General features: G+C 22.7%; 8 protein-coding genes across 8 annotated transcripts; 3 read left to right on the forward strand and 5 right to left on the reverse strand.

Moving 5' to 3' along the window:
* Positions 1 to 227: 227 nt before the first annotated feature.
* SRAE_2000266600 (Casein kinase 2 alpha 1) lies at positions 228 to 1,369 on the forward strand (the record flags this gene model as incomplete). Its single annotated transcript, XM_024653760.1, has 3 exons — positions 228 to 587; positions 641 to 1,098; positions 1,144 to 1,369. The coding sequence occupies 3 exons, from the start codon at positions 228 to 230 to the stop codon at positions 1,367 to 1,369; spliced, it is 1,044 nt and encodes a 347-aa protein (XP_024507205.1).
* A 379-nt stretch (positions 1,370 to 1,748) lies between these two features.
* Positions 1,749 to 3,068, forward strand: SRAE_2000266700 (Cysteine desulfurase, mitochondrial; the record flags this gene model as incomplete). Its single annotated transcript, XM_024653761.1, has 1 exon — positions 1,749 to 3,068. One exon carries the CDS (start codon positions 1,749 to 1,751, stop codon positions 3,066 to 3,068), a length of 1,320 nt encoding a protein of 439 aa, XP_024507206.1.
* A 2,685-nt stretch (positions 3,069 to 5,753) lies between these two features.
* On the forward strand, positions 5,754 to 6,935 carry SRAE_2000266800 (Glutamine synthetase 2 cytoplasmic; the record flags this gene model as incomplete). The annotated part of the gene is made up of 1 exon (XM_024653763.1): positions 5,754 to 6,935. One exon carries the CDS (start codon positions 5,754 to 5,756, stop codon positions 6,933 to 6,935), a length of 1,182 nt encoding a protein of 393 aa, XP_024507207.1.
* Positions 6,936 to 9,391: 2,456 nt separating this feature from the next.
* SRAE_2000266900 (Hypothetical protein) lies at positions 9,392 to 9,940 on the reverse strand (the record flags this gene model as incomplete). Its single annotated transcript, XM_024653764.1, has 2 exons — positions 9,392 to 9,431; positions 9,504 to 9,940. The coding sequence occupies 2 exons, from the start codon at positions 9,938 to 9,940 to the stop codon at positions 9,392 to 9,394; spliced, it is 477 nt and encodes a 158-aa protein (XP_024507208.1).
* A 1,992-nt stretch (positions 9,941 to 11,932) lies between these two features.
* On the reverse strand, positions 11,933 to 15,548 carry SRAE_2000267000 (Protein-tyrosine phosphatase, receptor/non-receptor type domain and Protein-tyrosine/Dual specificity phosphatase domain and Protein-tyrosine phosphatase, catalytic domain-containing protein; the record flags this gene model as incomplete). Its single annotated transcript, XM_024653765.1, has 3 exons — positions 11,933 to 12,297; positions 12,344 to 12,635; positions 12,681 to 15,548. 3 exons carry the CDS (start codon positions 15,546 to 15,548, stop codon positions 11,933 to 11,935), a joined length of 3,525 nt encoding a protein of 1,174 aa, XP_024507209.1.
* Positions 15,549 to 17,319: 1,771 nt separating this feature from the next.
* On the reverse strand, positions 17,320 to 18,306 carry SRAE_2000267100 (Survival motor neuron domain-containing protein; the record flags this gene model as incomplete). The annotated part of the gene is made up of 1 exon (XM_024653766.1): positions 17,320 to 18,306. One exon carries the CDS (start codon positions 18,304 to 18,306, stop codon positions 17,320 to 17,322), a length of 987 nt encoding a protein of 328 aa, XP_024507210.1.
* A 154-nt stretch (positions 18,307 to 18,460) lies between these two features.
* SRAE_2000267200 (Methionine aminopeptidase 2) lies at positions 18,461 to 19,775 on the reverse strand (the record flags this gene model as incomplete). The annotated part of the gene is made up of 2 exons (XM_024653767.1): positions 18,461 to 19,316; positions 19,357 to 19,775. The coding sequence occupies 2 exons, from the start codon at positions 19,773 to 19,775 to the stop codon at positions 18,461 to 18,463; spliced, it is 1,275 nt and encodes a 424-aa protein (XP_024507211.1).
* Positions 19,776 to 21,222: 1,447 nt separating this feature from the next.
* Positions 21,223 to 21,753, reverse strand: SRAE_2000267300 (Thioredoxin, mitochondrial; the record flags this gene model as incomplete). Its single annotated transcript, XM_024653768.1, has 3 exons — positions 21,223 to 21,396; positions 21,441 to 21,623; positions 21,664 to 21,753. The coding sequence occupies 3 exons, from the start codon at positions 21,751 to 21,753 to the stop codon at positions 21,223 to 21,225; spliced, it is 447 nt and encodes a 148-aa protein (XP_024507212.1).
* Positions 21,754 to 22,261: the final 508 nt, after the last annotated feature.

The raw sequence follows: 22,261 nt of genomic DNA on the forward strand, positions 1-22,261 counted from the left end.
TCCTCTTATCTATTGTAATTATCTACTTGGAAGTTACGAGTAATTGTTATAATTAATTTCATATATTGTTTTATCCATACGTCCAATCAATACATATTATTATTTAAATTTTTTAGGGGAAAGGTTATTATTTAATTCTCACTTTAGTGCCTTGACAAAAGTTTAAATAATATACTATTTGTTTCGGCAGTATACTTTCGTCGTCAGAAATAGTAAAACAACCGATGATGTCTTATATCACTCAATCATCTGTTTATGGAGATGTTAATGAAAACAAAAGTAGAGATTATTGGGACTACGAATGTCATGCAATCACATGGGGTAATATTGAAAAATATGAATTAACTAGAAAACTGGGAAGAGGAAAGTACTCAGAAGTTTTCGAAGGATTAGATACAGAAAAAAATGAAAGAATTGTTATTAAGGTACTTAAACCGGTTAAAAAGAAGAAGATAAAAAGAGAAATAAAAATTTTAGAAAATCTCAAAGGGGGTACTAATATTATTACATTACTGGATGTTGTAAAAGATCCTATATCAAGAACTCCGGCTCTAATTTTTGAACATGTTGATAACCAAGATTTTAAAGTAAATTCTTAAAAATTATAGTATATTTATATCATTTTTTTTTTTATTTTTAGACACTCTATCAGACACTGACTGAATATGACATTCGTTATTATTTGTTTGAACTTTTAAAGGCTCTGGATTATTGCCATTCTCATGGAATAATGCACAGAGATGTTAAACCTCACAATGTAATGATTGATCATAACAAGCGTCAATTAAGACTAATCGACTGGGGACTAGCTGAATTTTATCATCCGCGTCAGGACTATAATGTACGTGTAGCTTCCCGTTATTTTAAGGGGCCTGAACTATTAGTTGATTATCAATACTATGATTACTCCTTGGATATGTGGAGTTTAGGGTGTATGTTAGCTTCTATGCTTTTTAGACGTGAACCCTTTTTCCATGGACATGATAATCATGATCAACTGGTTAGAATTGCTAAAGTTCTTGGTACAGACGAATTATATGCATATTTGGATAAATATGGGATTACTTTGGATAATCGTTTTAATGACCTTCTTGGAAAGTATGTTATTTTATAAGTAATATAATATTAATATAAAATTTTTAGGCATGCTCGCAAGCGCTGGGATCGTTTTATTCATAATGAGAATAGTCATCTTGTTACACCGACAGCCATAGACTTTCTCGATAAACTTTTAAAATATGACCATCAACAACGCCTTACAGCCAAAGAAGCAATGGCACATCCATACTTTGCTCAAATAGTAATGGATAATGAAAATAAGAGAAAAGGTACCATGGATGATAGCATTAAGGAAGAAGTAGTAATGTAAATTATATATCTGAAAAATGGCTTAAATTCAAAATATCAAATTGAAATTTTTTTTTTCTTACTCTAAATTAATTTTTTTTATTGAGGATAAATAACAAAAATATAATCAAGCAACTATTTTCTGTGTGTATATGTTAATTTTTTTAACAAAACACAGATATAGCGTGTCTGCTTATTTAGTAGTAAAAATGATTTTTAATGCCATTGTATTGTCTATTTTGTTTCCACATTTATAACAAACTGATTTTATTTTTCCTATATTCATTTTGGTCTTTTAAAATGTATGGGTTTATATCTCAAATGCTTATTTTTTTTCTTTTTTTTTAATGTTTTTGAAAAAAAAAATTTTATTCAGTTCGTTTTAATAGTAGTATATTAGTATGAATGTTTTTACTAAAAGTGGGAAGTTTATTTGGTCTTATAAACGATTTATTTCAAATACATTTCCGAAATTTGCTGGAAGAATTCCTGAATCGGAGAAAATTATGTATTTACCATTATATTTTGATGCTCAAGCAACAACACCAATGGATCCCAGAGTTGTTGATGCTATGCTTCCATATATGATTGATAGTTTTGGTAATCCTCACTCCAGGACACATTATTATGGATGGGAAAGTGAAAAAGCTGTAGAGGTAGCAAGAGAACAGGTTGCTAATATAATAGGAGCTGATCCTAGAGAGATTGTTTTTACATCTGGTGCCACAGAATCAAATAATATAGCAGTGAAAGGTATTGCTAAATTTTACAAAGAAACTGGAAAAAATCACATTATAACAGTAAGTACTGAACATAAATGTGTTTTAGATTCATGTAGAAGTTTAGAACATGAAGGTTTCAATGTCACATATTTGCCTGTAAAAAAGAATGGTCTTATTGATATGGAAATGTTAGAAGAAAAAATGACTGATAAGACATCACTTGTTTCAGTGATGGCTGTAAACAATGAAATTGGTGTTATACAACCACTTAAAGAAATTGGTGATTTGTGTCGGTCAAAAAAAGTTTTCTTTCATTCTGATTGTGCTCAAGCTGTAGGAAAAATGCCTATTAATGTTAATGATATGAAGATTGATCTTATGAGTATAAGTGGTCATAAAATATATGGACCTAAAGGTGTTGGGGCATTATATGTTAGAAGACGACCTCGTGTTAGGTTGGAATCTATCATTTCTGGTGGTGGACAGGAACGAGGTATGCGTTCTGGTACACTTCCAACTCCACTTGTTGTAGGAATTGGTGAAGCTTGTAGGATTGCTTATAATGAGATGGAAATGGATAATAAATATATTAAAGTATTATCAGAAAGATTAATAAAGGGAATCCAAGATAAGATTCCAAATGTTTATCGAAATGGAGATGATGACAAATGTATACCAGGATGTGTTAATCTTTCATTTGCTTATGTTGAAGGAGAAAGTTTACTTATGGCTTTAAAAGATATTGCTTTATCTTCAGGAAGTGCTTGTACCTCAGCAAGTCTTGAACCCTCTTATGTTCTTCGTGCTATTGGTGCTGAGGAAGATTTAGCACATTCTTCTATTAGATTTGGCATAGGAAGATTTACAACTATTGAAGAAATTGATTATACTGTAGATAAATGCATTAAACATACACAAAGACTTCGAGAAATGTCTCCATTATGGGAAATGGTTCAAGAGGGTATAAATTTAAAAGAAATTAAATGGACTCAACACTAATACATTGTATATATAATTTTAAAGATTTATATTGATTTTTTATGTAAAAAAATTTTTTTTGAAAACGTTTAGGGATAAATTTATGTTTTTTTTCAAAATGATTAAATATTCAAAATTTGTATACATCGTTAACTTTTAGTTTATTAAATTAGTTCACCTGATATTATGTTATTTGTAGTAATATTTTATACTAATAAAATTATATTATTTATTTTAAATAATAACTTAAACTACTGATTATTTGTGATATATTTGTATACAACATGTCTATCAACTTTTTGATTATAAATAATACTCTCATAGAGACAACTTAGTTTTTATAAATTAAAAATTTTTTATCATATTTATTATGTCATAAAATATTTTCAATATTATATTTCTCATAATTTTATATAGCACATCTTCTTGTTTATATAATATATATTTTATTTTCTCAGAAGAAATTATTTCAAGTTGAAAATATAATCAAAAGGCATTGAAAATATTTTAGAATAAAACTTTGCTAAATGTAATTAAATTAATGCAATAATAATTCTATAAACAATTACTTCATTTAAAATAAATTACATAACTTAAGTATTAAATTAATATATTATAAATATTAAATTTTAATTTTTTAATATTATGTACTGTAGCAAAAAATTGTTATATTAAAAGTAAAGCTTAAACAAAAAAATTTTATCAAAGATTGTTATTTTAAATGTCTCATAAGAATTAGTTTTTAATATTTCTTATAAAAAAATCATATATGCATAATTTTAATATTCTATATATTTTTTTTGATAGAAATAAATAATTTAATATTAATAATTAATAAAATTTTAAAATATTATTTCTAACAATTGCATGTTGTTTTTGTAAAAATTATTTAAAATGTTTTTAAAAAATTGTAAAGTAAGTGTAATAATAATTTTAGTATTTTGAAAAATTTAGACAATACATTATTAATATTTATCACTAAAGATATCACTTTAATTCCTCTTATATTTAAAATATATATTTTATAGTATAAATGCATTAAATTTAATCTAAAAATAAATTTTAATTATAAAGTAATTTGTGTAAAAAATAAATATTTATAAATCTGTTTTTAATTGCAATTATTGTTTTTTTTTTTTGACAACTTCATATTAATAAGTAAGTTTGTATTAATAATAATGTTTTTGTTATTTTTATTTTAAAAAAAAAATTAAACCGGAAAAAAATTTATTTTTTTTAAAATTTAATTTAAAAAATATTAAACTTCAGACACTTTTAATCATAATTAAGTTATTTTTATCAAATTTTACTATTTTCATCATTATTTATTAATAATTTAATGTGTATTTTAGATAATACAAATCATAAAAATCCAACATAACGTGACAAACAAAATCTTAATCTTGTTTTAACTAACATAATTATATAGTATACACGTATGTTATCTATAATTTACCACAATAATCACCTTAAATATGTTTATATTATTTGATCCAAAGATCAACAGATTATAAAATAAGTTTGTTGATCATATTAATAATTAACAAGTAAATAGAAAAATTAAATATTAATTCTACATGATTAAAGATACTAATTTACTGATAGGCATCAAATTAAATATTCACAAATTGGTAGTTTTCTATAATGGGTGTGTTCATTCATAATGCACGATTTTAACTATAAAAAATTTTAGTATATAAAAAGAATTGTTTCATTTTAAATATTATAAATAAAAACATATTAAATTATAATATTTTTGTTTTTGTAGATTAAAATTTTAAAGTTATAAAAAAATATTTATTTTCTTTTTTTCTTATACTTTGTACAATTCAAAGAGTAATTCTTTTTATTAATGATAAGTTGTATAATATTATACTATTGGTTAAAACATTTTTAATATAAGTTAATTTAAAATTAAGTTTATAAGATAAATGTTTCGTGAAAGAAAAAAAGTTTTTAATCTGTATACCTATTGTCTATATGTTCATATAAAAATAGTTTAAAATTATATATAATATAATTTCATCATTTTTTTTTTTATTCTAACATAATAGAGATATCTCTTTCATAGAATAATACTTTCTCAAAATACTCAGACATTGTTAAAATGCTGTTATTTTAATATAACAACAATTTGTCAAAAAGTTATCACAATCTAATGACATTTATTATAAACTATTAAAACAATTATTTCTATTTGTATTTTTAAGTACAAATACACTATCATTTTCTTATGAGACAATATTCACGTGAAAAGAAGCTACTAATTTATAAAGTTATTCTCGTGAAAATAAGATTAAAAATTTTTATTTCATGTATATAAAGTATAATTCCTTTAAATATTAGCTCTTTATCAACAATTAAAAATATAGTTATATTATATTACTTAAAAAAAATACTTATGTGTATGTTTTAAATTAAAGTGTTGTTTATCTCCTTTGTTATCACAATATTAATCAACATTAACTCATCAAAATTTTGTCATTTATCATTATTAAGATATTTCTTTTATAAAAATGTATATGTCATATTAAAAGATCTTAAAATTCTTATCATTAATTTTACTTATTTTATTAAAATTATCTGTTTATTGGCAATATTAGATAAGATTATTTTTTACCATTTATCTTTATTTTACATATATTAAGGACACAATCATTATTCTTGAATAAATATAAATTATTTTTTTTTTTTTAGAAGTAAATTATGGCTCTAAATTTGAGACAACAATTTGCTACAGACAAATCTATTTTCCATAAATTTATGGAACTTGACATTGGTGACAAAGTTCAAGCTGAATATATATGGATTGATGGAACTGGAGAATTTCTTAGATGTAAAACAAAAACTCTTGACTTTGAACCAAAGCATCCTGATGAACTTCCAATTTGGAATTTTGATGGATCATCAACAGGACAGGCATCTGGTAAAGATTCTGATGTTTTTTTAAAACCAGTTGCAATTTTTAGAGATCCATTTCGTCTTGGTAAAAACAAATTAGTTTTATGTGAAACATATAATAACAAAATGCAACCAACAGCAACTAATAATCGGGCAAGGTGTTATCAAACTATGAAAAAAGCATCTGATTTAAAACCTTGGTTTGGTATGGAACAAGAATATACACTTTTAGATGTTGATGGGCATCCATTTGGCTGGCCAAAAAATGGTTTTCCTGGACCACAAGGACCATATTACTGTGGTGTTGGTACTAATAAAGTATACGGTAGAGATATTGTTGAAGCACATTATCGGGCTTGTCTGTATGCTGGAATTAATTGTTCTGGAACAAATGCTGAAGTAATGCCAGGACAATGGGAATTCCAAGTTGGTCCATGTGAAGGAATTTCTATGGGAGATGAACTTTGGATGGCTCGATTTATTCTTCATAAAGTTGCTGAAGAATTTGGTGTTGTGGCATCATTAGATCCAAAACCAATCCAAGGTGATTGGAATGGTGCTGGTTGTCATACTAACTTTTCTACTGAAAAAATGCGTCTTGATGGAGGATATCAAGAAATTCTTAGTGCTATTGATAAACTTTCTAAAGCTCATCGTGAACATATAGCTTATTATGATCCATCTGGTGGTATTGATAATGAAAGAAGACTTACTGGTCATCATGAAACTGCTAGTATCTCTGAATTTAGTTATGGTGTTGCATCAAGAGCAGCCTCAATTCGTATACCAAGACAAACTGAAGTTGATCAAAAAGGATACTTTGAAGATAGAAGACCATCATCAAACTGTGACCCATATGCTGTAACTGATGCTATAGTACGTACGTGTTGTTTAGATGTCAAAAAATTATCCAAAGTTTATACACCATTAAGAGCTCAAGCAATTCGTGATGCTGTAAAAGAACAAAATGAAAAAATTGACGAATAATGATTTTATAATGCACTTATATAAATTAAATTTATCTAAAAAAAATATTTCTTAGATTTATTTGTATCTTCATTTAAAATTGGCTATTTTTTTTTTATTAAAATAAGGTACTATTTTTGATGTCGTCTTTGTTAAGTTTATTTTTAAGAATGTGTTTTTAATGCATTTGTAATTACTAAAATAAAGAATAAAGTACTTATTGATAATTTTTATCTATACGTAATTTTATTAGTATTTTGTATTATCATTGTCTAAGAGTAATAATGACAGGAATTTATTGTAAACAATTTATTATCATCATTTGTAATAATGTACTTGGAGTATTATTTAATTTTATTTCAAATATTTATCAAAAAATAATATAAATTTATTAAAAAAAAATAACCATATTTTATAATATTTTAAATGTTTCAATATTTTTGAATGATATTAATGGAATGAAGTATATAAAAAAAATGTAGTTTGTAATATATAAGAAAATTTTATATTTGAATTTTTATAAAAACTATATATCTTATCTCAAATAATTTTCTTATAAGATTATGTTAGTTTATAAAAAAAAATTATTTGTGAATATCCAATTTTATTATTTAATATTATTGATATTTCTTATATTTTGAAAGCAAATCCAGCATTCCTCTGCAAGTATCTTGTTGCTCCCAGAAATTTAACTACTAACTAGTTAATTAACTACAATAATTCTTGTGGAAATACATAAAATTTTGTTTTACTATTTTAATTGATTGCTTAATATTTCTAAAAAAAATTTTTATTTAAAAAAAACAACAAAATAAACTTAAAATAATTTATATACTTTTTTTTTGTAATCATAATTACTGTCTTATTACGTCTATCACTGATTTATATATGTAAATAAATTTAAAAAAATGTTTTTTTTTATCTCTAGTTTTTATTATCTGCCACTATATAATTACATATGAAGCATTTGATATGATTAGAAAAAGAATTTATTTTAAAAATTTTTAATATCCAATAATTTTATTACTTGAATTTGTTATTATAATTTATGTGCTTATAAAGTTTAATTATATTTTGTCTGATTTAAAAAAAAAAACTATTATTATTAATGTTGAATATTAAATTTATACAATAAAAACACAATATCTATCACTTTCCATTTTGTTATAATTTTAGAAATAAAAATTAGCCAAGAGGAAATTTATATTAATGTAAATAAGATAATTTAATTTATCAATACAAAATTTCTTATTGGAAACATATTCATAAGTGTGTATTGTAAAAATTTAATTAAATCAAATTGTTATTTTTAAATGATAACAAAATTAATAAAAACAAATCATATAATTAAAAATTTATTTTCAATAGTTTAATCAAAAGAGAGAATTGTTGCTTTTATATAAATTAAAATTGATTTAGTTTTTTTTTTTATATTTATAGTAAGAGTACAAAACTTTTCTAACGTATCGTTAACATCAACTTTTGTTTTTTTATTTTCTTCTTTTTTTATCCTTTTTTTGTATGCTATATAAATATCAAAATAATAACCCATTTTCTCAAAATTTCAATTGTTTTTTGAGACAATGTTTAATTCTAACAAACTTATAAATTTGGTTTAGAAAGATTTTTTTATTTTAAAAATGTTAAAAATACATTGGGAAAAGTTTATTACCTTATTAATTAATATCTTTTAAATTATTATTCGTTTAAAGGTTAAAAAAACCAAATTTGACTTTAAAAGAGTTATTAAAAATGAAAATCATGTCAATAATTATCAATCTATATGCTTAAAAATAAAATATTTATAATGTTGTATTAAAATTTCAAAACAATTTTTTGTAATTTTTTTAATATATCATTATTATGTATTATTTTTTTTAAAGAAATAATTTGAAATGCATTACATGATCACAAAATAAATATTATACATATTTTTCATATTTCAAGAATGTAGATTATTATACTCGAAGTATATATTAGAATGCACTGTTATACAAAAGTAAAAAACGTTTTTTTTATTTTCTAAAGTTATATTGATAAAAAAATATTATCAATTTCCATTTTTTATAAATAATCATATTTTTAAAGTAAAAAAATTTATCACACAAAGTATCGTTTTTGTATTGAAATGCGTGATGCTTCTGTATATGTAAATGTTAAAAAAGTTATCACTCAATAACACTACTATATATTTTTTGATAATAAGTTGAACTATTTTTTTTATCGTATTACAAAATTTATTTCTTAAAATTTTGCTAATTAGTAAAAAATTAAAGAATATATTTTTACTTTTTCTTTTGCTTGCACAAAAATGATCTAAGAGAATCAAAAATGAAAGTTTTTGGATACTTTATGGTTTTTATCCACCCCTATTTTAAAAAGTTATAATTCACTTCAAAATTTTTTTTTTATGATATTTGGGAGATGATTTTTTTTCCAATACATCCACGTTACTTAAAAAAATTAAAAAAAAATTTTTATTTTTTACACAAAAATTCATAAAAAAAATGGATGTCCCTTAACATGGACTCAAATTTATTATTTTTATTCTTTTTTCGCCACGCGGATTCGTACTTGTAGCTTTCTAACCTGCTCCTCTGTGCAAAGTTGGTTTTATCCACCTCCACTGTAACCTCTTTTCTTTCTAAATTACTGTCTTCCTGTTTCTCCATAAAAACGCAGACTTCCCTCAGAAGACTGTTCCAGTCTACAGTCGTACTTGGAGACAGATCCAATTTTTTTTTCATTCTTTCCCCAGACGATTCTTTATTTGCCCAAAAATAAATGAATAAAATTGCCGTTTTTAGTGGCATTTTGGTTCCCTGAAACCACGTTCCGACCCGTACTCCAATTTGTTTTCTGCAGCTTCTAAGACTGCATCTCCATCTAATCACCTTGCCGAAAGAAAGCTTCATTTCGTGCCCATTTTCGCATTTTTTTGAATCAGGAATTAAACCATGTTTTTGAAGAAATTCCACAGCTTTTGATTCATTTGTGACGGATTCATCAAGTTGAAAAGAATTCATTTTTTATTACTTTACTAAAAAAAAAAAAAAAAAATTAGTAAATTTTATCCAAAAAAATGATAAAAATAGATAAAAAATGAATCTAATATCAAATACCTCTTGTTTCCCTTACTCTTTTAGTTATTTATGCAAAAAATTAGTTAATTTACATTTTTATTAGTAAAAAAAATTTTTTTTTAACTCCTTTATATCATTATCAATTACCAATATGTTAATTTATATGCAAAAAAATTTTTATTATCATTAAATTACATGAAATTAAAAAGTGGTGGGCATCTAATGAAATAGTACCAAAATTATTTATGTAGTAAACAAAAATAGAGTAAAATGAAATAGAAAAAAGATTAAAAAAAAGTAATCAGAAGTTAAAAAGTATTTAACTGATAAAAAATTGATAAAATTAACATATATACACCAATTAAATAGATTTTATAAAAATAATAATAATTATATTTACAGATAACTTCAATAAAATTGTTTAATACAAATCAAATATCAATTAACTTTTTCCTTATTTTTAAACAAAAAAAATTCAAATTTTATTGTTTATAAAATCATCTATTAAAATTCAAATATCAATTACCTTTTTTTTATAACTTTAAATATTAATACTTAAAAATGACATATAAAATTTATTTTTTTTATTAATTTATAATAATTATTGCAATTTGTCATATAATATTTTAATATGCAAAAAAAAAATTTTTTTTATTCATTTTTAAAAAAATCGGAAAATGAAGAAGGATAAAACAATTAACAACCGTTTTTCTCTCTATGAAAAAAGTTCCTTTTTCAAACTTAACAATTCGACAGATATCTTAAGAATCATTTATAAATAAGTTCATACTTTTCGAATTCAAAATATACAGTTGTATAAAAAATTTTTGTAAGATTTGTGATATAATATTAAAGAATGCTAAATTTAAACATTTTGGTTTTAATTGTAAGATGTTTCAATAAGATTAAATTTACAAAATTATTTTACAATTAAACATCTAATAGAATATATTGGCAAAAAGGTAATTTCTAACTTGGAATAAATTGTAAAATGTTTTTCACAATTCAATATAAATATATTAACATTTTTCATAAAATATTAGATATTTGATAAAGAATTGGTTAAGTTTGAAGAAAAAATACATAAAAATTTTAAGTAATGTATAATTTTCAGAAGTGAAGAAAGTTTAAAGTTTATTAACAGTGTAATTAAAGACAATTTTATTTTGTCTATTTAAAGTAATGGAAATATTTAATAATTTTTCAATAAAAATGATTAACTATTGATTCCAATTTTATCAAAAATGTTAACTTTTAATTAATTTAACATATATTAAATAAATTTAAGAAAAAAAACTATTTATCTTTAATGTAAATAATAATTATTATTATTTATTACAATAGAAATTATTATAGTAAGATTAAAATATTATTTTTATAAAATAAAAAAAAGACTTACGCCACTAACGGTTCCCAGGAGGTCTCCCATCCAAGTACTAAGATAGCTCGCAGCTGATTCACTTCGGAGATCGGACGGGATCCGGTGCATTCAGCAGGATATGAGCGTAAGACACTACTACCACTTTCTATCTTTCTCTTTTAAATTATATTTATCATTCTACACTGCAATGTAAGGGTTGATAATTATATTGAAAATTTATACATACAGATATTGTAATAAAATTTTAAAAGTAATTCATTATTGATATAAGTTATTATTTCAATTTTTTTTATTAAAATTACTTTTTTTAATTGTTTAATTTTTTTTTCAAATAAAAAATTAAATAAATTGTAAAATGTAAAGATTTTTAAATATGATAATAAAATTATTTTATACTAGTTACAAGTAAAAATATTAATCAATTTAAGTCATTTGTTCATTGTTGTAAAAAAAGATTATTTAAAGTTTTTATTTTAATTAAAATTAAAAACACAATATTTTGTGTGTACTCGTGACAAAACAATTCATTATAAAATGATATTATAATATATAAATTATTGATTTAAAGTTTTTTTCTCTTCTTCAAGTAATGTTTGTACTAATTTCATAAATTTATCATATATTTCAGTATTTACAGCAACTATCCGATTTTTGAAATGCTCATAAAGAAAAGATAGAGCAAAGAAAAATTGATTTGGAGTTTGTACTGCCTTGTAGCGACGTTGTCTGACATAATCTAAACATTTAATAGGATCGAATGATTTTTTTAATTTAATCATATCAATCATATAAATTATTAATGCAAGTGTACCAGTTCTTCCAACACCTGAACTACACTGAATCATTAAATAATCATTTTTGTTTAATTCAATTAATCTTTTATAAAATCCATTGAAAGATTTTTTATCAGAAGGTACATCTAAAAAAAATAATTTAAAAAATGCTTTTAAATTAAATAAACTTACTTTTATTAGGCCAATTTATATAATGAAGTAGTTTAAAATTTTTTGTTTTGTTTGTAGACAATTGAGTAAGAATACAATCATATTCATAATAACATTTATTCTTATCAAGTTGACCACCTTTATTTGCAAGTGAATAATTTTTAGAATTATTATCTTTGAGATTTAAAGAAAAGTAAGGATAGCATTTAATTTGCTTCTTTAATTCATTTTCATTAATAAGAACTGCTATTACTTCAATCTGATATTTAAAAATTATATCATATGTATCATCAACAGTTTCTTTTAATGGTGCCTAAAAAAATATGTTATATTAAAAAAAATATTTATAAATTCTTACCTGACACATAATAATTTTTCTTTCTTTTTCTTCACCATATTTATAAATCATTTCATTAGCATGAATAAATTCTTCAACATTAGTAGAATCTTCTCCACCAATATTTATTGAATTTCTATCAAAACATGAAATTTCTGGATATCGTATCTTTTTTTTTTTTTCTGTTTTAAGAATAGCATAAAAACGGGAACATTTTTTGTTTAAAACTTTTTCATTAATTATTTGTGTTTTAATAAATCGTTCATAAAAATATCTTAATTTTCCATAGTCAATCAAACCAACAAATTTTATAAAACTTTTAATAGAACTATCTTCATATGATTCATAAATATCAAATTTATATTTATAATTATTATATTGTTCAGTAAATATTTCTCCATGATTTATTAAATCAATGAGCATTTGTTTTTCCATAAAATATGAGATGAGAGCTTTAATAATATATGTATATTCTATAGCTGAAATACTTCCACCATAAAAATTTTCACGAATATTTTTTATAATTATCATTGGATTTGTAGAATTTACATCTTTTTTCATAACTTCAAAAATACAAGAAAAATACATAAATATATAAACACGATTGTCAGGTTGATGTGAAGAATGAATAAGAATTTTACCATCACCTGTATATGGAGAAATAACATCATATAACTTGGTAAGATAAAAATCAGATTTAGGAATTTCATGTTCATCCCAATTATTAACATGAAATAAAGTTAATTCTTTTGGTTTTCCTACATTTACAGTTATTTCAAATTTAGTAATTGATAAATGAGAAGCTTCATCTACTGATAAATTTTTTATAAATTGAACAGTTACATTTCCATATTTTTCTTTTTTTTTAAGCCAATAATAAAAATTTTTATCATCAATTGAAATATCATTATCTGGTTGATCAATAAATGCAACAACTACTTTAACATCTTCACGATATAATAATTCCCAAAAATAATTTACTTTTTCTTCAGTTGGCCCATCTGATATAATATATTTTCTTTCTGGTGATATATTATTAATACAATAAGCAGTTATTTCTTCATTAATATCTTTAAAACAATTGACTAAATTTTTATTAAAAAGAGAGATTGTATCAGTAAAAATTTCTTCACCACCTTCTTCTATTTTTTTATATTCAAAATTTTGTACACCATCTGAAATATATTCTTTTTTTATACCATTTTCAGAATACGTTTCTAGGTCTTCTTTTGATATTTGATCCCATAATTCAAATATATTAGGATATGTTTTTATAATTTTTTTCTTTATAATAATTGGTTTTATTAATTTAATGTAACAAAATACAGAAGCAATTGTTATAATGGTAAGAATATTCAAAATTATTCCAATTATAATTCTGTATGAACTATCAGCTTCAATATTATCTTCGATTTTTTCAAAAATTAATTTTTTCATAACCGTCATTTTTTTATTCTTTTTAGTTATTTTTTTATTCTTTTTAGTTATTTTTTTATTCTTTTTAGTTATTTTTTTTTCATATTCTAATACATCACTCATTGGTATTAGTTTATATGCCTCTTCTCCTTTTTCATTTTTTCCAACATATATTTTTTTTGCACTTATAAATGTTTGTGATAATTTAATTATTCCAGTTGGAGTTTTGTAATGACAAATTAAATTTATTTCAAAGTTTGTTACATTCTTTAAAATAATATAATCTCCAAAACGTTCAAAATTATCTTTTTTATTATTAATAAATTCATTTAATTTAATAGTTTTATTTTCATAAGTGAGAGAATCAAAATATCCATATGTGATTCCATTAATACTACAATTTGGTTGAATGGTCGTTTCATTTGCCAGATATAATATGTCCTGATTTGGAAAGCTATAATCATCTACCATTGGTGCAAAATAATAAAATTTTGTTACATATTTATTATATTCAGTTGTTGGATAGAGGTAACTAAACTCTAATATTTTAAATTGATGTGCTGTGAAATTTCCAATTATCATTTCATCAGTGTTTGATATTATTTCTAACCCTGTTTTTTTGTATTTAACTTCTCTCTTTAAAATTTTTTCACCTTTATAGAAATTAGGAACATCTGTAGACATTAACTCAAGTTTTATATTGAATATTTCTGTCATGTTTTTTAGTTTAATAACATGAATATTAATATTATTTGGAGATACTGGATGTTCTTGTCCATTAATTTTTATTTCTGGTTCATCATTAATTGCTCTAATAATTGCACAGGGAGTTTTTAATACCGATTCAGAATTTTCTTCTGGTACAACAAAATAGTAATACAATTTGTTGGCATGAGGTAATTCATCTGTTTGTGTCAATTTATTTCCATTTAAATTGAGTCGTTTCATATTGCCTTGTTTATCTTTGATAAATTTAGCCACTTTAGATGGATTGTTACCACAATTATTAGGTGAAGGAAGCGTCTTTAATATTTTCTCTTTCTTTGCACTTTTTAATGGTCTTGGTTCATACTGCCATTTGAATTTGTACTCCCAGAGAGAGTAGTTATATGTACTAGCACCTATATATATGTTAACCCTTCCACAAGTGAGTTTATTATCTAAATTTTTATCATATACATAGGGTCTCCAGAAACATTTTAAACTTTCAGTACAAATTGCTATTTCTGACATCACAGGTGAATCATCTATTACAAATATATCCCTAGAATCCGAATGTCTGTAGGATGAGTATGGACATTTAACAAAGATTACATCTGATTCAGATTTTAATCTGATAGTAAATGGAAAGTCATACCTATTGATTGTCTTAGGAATTGGAGAGAAGAGATTCCAATCTACAGTTTCGTAAGAACAAACGAAAATTTTAGGCAGCAGCCATGAAAATGTAAGCTGGTATAAAACCAGAAACATTATAGAACCTTTTTTGTTAAAAACACGACATTTTAAATTACTTTTTTAAAAATAAAAATTTGAATGTTATATTGAATTATTTAATATTATTAACCATATAATTATTATATAATATTAATATTTAAATTTTATCAAATTATACAATAAAAATGTTTTTAAGTGAATAAAGAATTAAAAGTTAACTGATTTGCAATAATATTATATCCAAATTATATATATTTTATAAGCTTAGAAAATATGATATGTTCAAAGAAATATCAGAGTAGAAATAGTAAAATTATAATTTAAGATATTTGTTTTAATTTTTTGTTGTACATATTTTGTTATAATTACAATTAATCAAAAAATTGATATATTATAAATGTTTAAGAAAAGATAATGTTTTAAATAAATTAAAGTAGAAATTTATTTAATTTAATGACGTTATAAAAAGTTTTATTTGTAATAAATTTACTAAGTTTAAGATTATATTTTTATTGGTTCAGCTAAATAAATAATATTTAAAAACTAATTTAGTTGAATAAAATAACAAATAAAATTATGCTTAACATGAACATTATTTTTTTAGTGTTCCTTATACTCCAAGTTTAATTGAGTGAAGATGTTGTTGTATTTATTTTTAGAATTCAGCATATATATTGATATTTGTAATTGTTACTCTATTTTTTTTAGTTTCAGTCATTGTTCTTGATATAACATAGATTGTGTATACTTTAGTACAGAATGTTTCTAATTGACTTTTTCAAAAGCAATTTTTATTGATCACACATACATAATGGCAGTGTAAGAAATTTTTGTATCATTTAAAAATTTTAAAAGAATTTTTAAAACACTACACAGAGAGAAAAAATATTTACTTTTGATTTTCTTGAATCATTATAATAAAACAAAAAATTATTATCATATTTTTAAATTCTAAAATTTGATCTCATAAAACATTGTTCTGGTATTACAATCCACAATGCTTTTTGTAAATAAAAATATGAAAAAAAAATACTTGAAAATAGTATTATATATTTTTTTATAGTAAAAAAGTAATTTTTTTCCATAACATTAAAAAAATTTTTATTAATATTTTGTTAATGGTTAAAAAATCTAAATATATCTTTTGATCTTTTAGTTGTTTGTACTATAATGATATAAAAAGATCCAAAATAAAAGTTTTTTCTTTGCGTGTATTTTATGTAGTAAAAAAATTAACTTAAAAACGGAAATTTTAATTTTAGTTTAAATTTGATTTATTATAATTAATAATAATTAATAAGTTAATTTATTAAGATTGAGTTTACACAATTGTAACATCGAGAACACCGTTTTTCAATTATTGTAAGATTATCCATTCATTTTCTTACTATTCAATTAAATTTTATTTGTTTTTAACAGACGTTTTTTTATTATAATCCTCATTTTAAATTAAGCTGTTTCGGCATTAAAAATTTTTATTTTCTTATTTTTTGTCAATAAGGTTAATTTCTTTTCAATTTCAACGTAATTTTTTCCACACATACTTTACCAGAAGAATTTCGATTAAACTTCATTAACATTTTTTTTATCACTGATAGACATATTTCATACATAAATGATAATTTTTTTTATCTTTTATCTAGTTAAACTATACAGAAACATAAATAATTTAATTGGTTTTTATTAAAATAATATTAATGACAAAATAGGTATGAAATAAATTACAAATTAAGTAAGAAATATTTTAATAATTCATCTTTTTATAGATAAACTGCCTGTTCTTCTACTCTTTTTAATGTTTAGTGTATTACACTTCAAGTAAATTTACATTTTGATTTTTTATATCGTAATACGACTTTTGAAAACACATTGCTAAAAATTCAGTAAAAACATATATTGATAGTAATTTATCAAATGTAATTAAATCATCATCAATGTATTTTTTTATAAACTCAGGTATATTGTCTTTTAAACCATCTATATTACAGTTTGTTATTACTTCTTGTAACACTTTGTACAAAGCTTCACTATGATGTTTACTTAATAGATAACTATCAATTAATTCTTCCTTATCTTCACATAATTCAGGAAATTTAAATGGTGTCATAAATATCGTGTCATCTGCAATACTATAACAGTTACTAGAACATTTTAATACTCTACTACTTTCTACTTCAAAAATTCCTTCCTCTTGAAATCCAGAAAAAATAATTTCATATGATGACTTTTTTTTATCGAAATTAATAACAGATCCAAGATAATACATTCCATCGACATTATATTCTGCAAAAACTTTTGAATCATTTTCAAGTGGAAATTTAATTTCTTCCGTCATAATTAAATTTCGCATTTCATTATCAAATATTTTATCAGAAAACGATGCTTCTACATCTTTATTGTAAATATCAATATCTGAAATTAATACTTCATACTCTCCCTCCTCCTCAAAACCCTCATATACAACATTAACAGTCTTTTTTAAGAGATTAATTGATACGACACTAGCTACATAATACTCATTGTCTTCTTCATATAATGCCAAAACTTTACTACCAATTTGAAAATTATTTAAATCTATTGTTAGGTTTACTAAATCATTCTTTGTATTATCATTGTCAACTATTTCAGAATAAATCTTTGTGTTATCCCTGAGTGGTATTTCACTAATGGTATCTAATGATAAATCTAAAATATCAGAAGTAACGAAAGAAAAAACAGAATTAAGGTAGTTTGCATCATAATTTTTCTCATCAACAATTTGTTGCCAAAATTTTTTTTCACATTCACTCCACATTTCTATAAAATAATAACAATTTATTCTAATCTTTAAAAAACAAAAAGATATGACAGTGGATAAAAACCAATTATAAATTACTCTTATCACAAAGTGATTTTTCAAAAATAACAATTATGACAACATTATTTTAAATGATTTTATAAACATGAAATTAATAATCTTCTCCTCTGCTAACTACTTCCTTGCATGTTGGTCTTAAAAGTAAAGTATGTTCCCATTGGGCAGTAAAAGATCCTCTGACATCACAAAGTGGTGGATAAGGGTCAACAATTCCTTTATCACATAGTTCTTTAAGTCCCATAAGATATCTAGTTTGACCAACTCGATCCAACCAACGACGACAAAAGGCTAAGGTACCAAAGTTTTTATTAATTACATTTAATAATTCTTTACTTTTAGCTAATTTCAATGGAATATGTTGTTGAGCAAGATCAAAATTCTTCATATAATGACTACATTCCATATCTTCATGAATCATTCCTTTACCATTTATACTACCAAATGTTTCAATAGCATATACTTCATTTTCAAGCATTTTTGTTTGTGGCCCTCCTTTAACTATAGGAACTGAATTTCCCGCATGAATTCTGTATTGTCCAATACTGTGTCCACAGAGATTACGAATGGGTTTAACAACATGAGTTTTTCCATCGAGTTCAACTTCATGAGAACTCATTACTTCTTCAATAGTTTTTCCAATATCACAAAGTCTAACATCTATTCCAGCTTCTTTGATACCAGCATTAGTTGCTTCCTTAACTGCTTCAACTAATACATCAAATTTAGGATCAAAATGAACAGTAAATGCACAGTCAATAATTCTTCCATCAACATGAACACCATAGTCAATTTTACAAACATCACCATATTGTAAAACAGTAGGATCACCTCCATTTGGTGTATAATGAGCAGCACAATCATTCAAAGAACAACCTGTTGGAAATGCTAAACCAGCCTCTAATCCTTTTTCATTAATCATTCTACGAGAATGAGCTTCAAGTCTTTCACTAAAAATTATTATAAAATAAATTATTTTTATTAGCATACCAAATGTCTTGCATTTTCATTCCAGGTTTAATCCAACTTTTAACATACTTCCTAGTCTGCCTATGACTTTCAGCAGCTCTTCTAAAGTTTTTATGCATTTCAGAATAATCATTATCAAGAGCTCTTTTTTCTTCACTAGTCATTCTATTTAAAGTATTTGATTCATCTTTTCCTGGTAAATATTCACAAATCTCACCAACAGGATATTCTTTTCCAGCAAATTGTATATCAATAGGATCTAACTTATTTATTTCATCCAAGTAACTATTACCAGCTTCTTTAACAGTATCTACTTTTTTTTGATTTTTTTTGTCTTCAAGATTTACCTGAGCAAGTAAAGCATCAATATCTTCTTCAACCTTTGAACCATTGTTAGTAGAGGGACCTTTTTTCCCTTTATTTTGTTTTTTTGGACCCATGAATTAAACTAAAAATAGGTACTTTAATTAATTTACATATAATAAGAAATATAAAAAAAAATTACTATAATAAATATATTAAAAAATAAAAAATTAAGGAAAAACAATGATAATGGGCAGACATAAATATAAAAAAAACGGATAAAATATTTGAATAATGTTTATAGTAATAATTTCGTCATAAGAGAAGAATAATATTAAAAAATTGAAATTACATCAATTAGTCATTTATTAATTTTTATTTTTGTAATTAAGAAATTTTAGACTTAGTAAAAATATCTACATAATTATTAAATTAAATATACTATAAAAATAATTGCATTTGAAATTTAATTCTATAAAAAGTTAAATTATTTTATATTGGTGGATCATCTTCTTACACATAAAACATATAAGCAAAAATAAAATTTACCAACTTTTATAGAAAAAATTATATGTTTAAAAAGTCATTTTGTAACTAAAATATTATAAAATTTAATAATTTTTTGTTTAAAAAATACTTTTAACAAAAAAAAAACTAAATTAAAAATTTTTTTTTATGCAGGTGAATAATATTATTTTTTTTTTAGTAATTTTACATTAAATTATAAATATAAAAGTGATTATTATAAATCTACTTAACAAAAAGAAATAATATAATAATGACTACAACTATAAAAAATATATAATAATTTAATATGAATTAAGAAAAACAGGATTACTTTAAAATATATAAAAATAACTTTTAAAGTTCTTAAAAATTTATGTTTAAACATTTGATGGTCATTCTACTTTATAATCAATTAAACTAGAAAGCAAAAAAAAATGAAAAATTTTGAAAATAAATATTTATTTACTATTGACATAAAAGTTTGAGTAACAATTAATATTGTTGTTGTTTATACCTTATTTTTAATAACAAAACTAGAGTTATAAATATCTTAAATTTAATCCTTTATCATATAACTTTATTAGAAGATAGAAAAATGATAATTAATTTTTGAAAAAATGTATTTTAGGATATTTTAATAAATCAATTTATTTATAAGAGAATATAAAATATACTTAAAACAAATCTAGTAAACAAATAATTTCATTTCAATAGTTTTTTTTTTAGTTTATCTTTACGTAAAAATTTTTATATATTCTAATACTAAAATAAAAGTAATAACAATGGATAGGATGTTGTAGATATAATAATTCTATTATTTATATAATGGTATTAAGAATTATCAAAAAAAAAAGTTTTGTGAAAAGTTAGTTATTGTATAACTTATAAATATTAACAAATTACAATATATATTTTTACCAATTGTTGATTTAACAATTAATGAGAAAACAAAAAAATATACTATATACAATTAATTTTATTAAAAAAATTTTTTTTTTATAACAAATATTGATGGTAAATTTTATCCATAACACAAAAATAATAAAACTTTTAATTTATTTATTACTAATAATAATATTAATTTTCAACAATATCTGCAATAAATCTATCAAGTGTCTCATCATCAACCATCCCTTCAAATTTGCTAATAACTTCACCATTTTTCATACCAAGAATTGTTGGGATTGCAGATATTTCAAATTCATCTGCTAAATTTCCTACCTCATCAACATTTATTTTTGCCAACGATACCTTTAATGACAATAAATAACACAATTGAAAATATAACTACCTACCTGTCCACCTAAGTTAGATACTTTTGCTTCAAGTCTTGGTCCAAGTTGTTGGCATGGTGAGCACCAATCAGCATAAAAGTCAACTAATACTGGATATGGAGAATTCATAACTTTTTCATCAAACTCCTCCGACGATTCAATGGTAAAAATTACTTCAGAAGAGTAATATCTACAAGCAGCTATCTAATTGAAACGAAATAAATTAATAGAATTATTTTTTTACCTGTTTAAAGTTATTATTTCTAATATTATTTATAGGATAAGCCTTTGCTAAAGTTGAACTCAATGTAAAAAGTCTTCTAAGATTATTCATTTTTTCTGTTAAAAAAATAAAACTTAATTTTATAAATTTTTTAAAGTACCAATTACTCTATTTCAATTAGAACGAAATAGTTATCTGACTTGTGATTTTTAAAATTTATTATCAGACATTCGGTGTAAAAGTCAGAAAAATGAAATTAAACATCAGAAGAGAGACGTTTATATTTTAGAACTTGTAGAGAAAAATTATATATATTAAAAAATATATAATAATTCTATTTTATATTTAGAAGAGTAATGGAATAGAGGCATCCTCAAACTTCTAAATAAGGTAACGTTAGGAAGAAAGTATTAATAAAGAATTTCAATATTGAAAAGCCAACAAAGAGTACTGAACTTGTGACATAGAAAACAACAATTGGAGAAAATATAAATGAAATCAACTACCAAAAAATCAAATGGAAATTAAAACTTTTATTTTTTAAAAAAGATTTGGAACATTCCAAACAATACCATATGAAAAATAATTTTATTGTTCTTAGTAAAATAGAAGTATAAAA

Source organism: Strongyloides ratti, assembly GCF_001040885.1.
Source record: "Strongyloides ratti genome assembly S_ratti_ED321, chromosome : 2".
Lineage (NCBI taxonomy): Eukaryota > Metazoa > Nematoda > Chromadorea > Rhabditida > Strongyloididae > Strongyloides > Strongyloides ratti.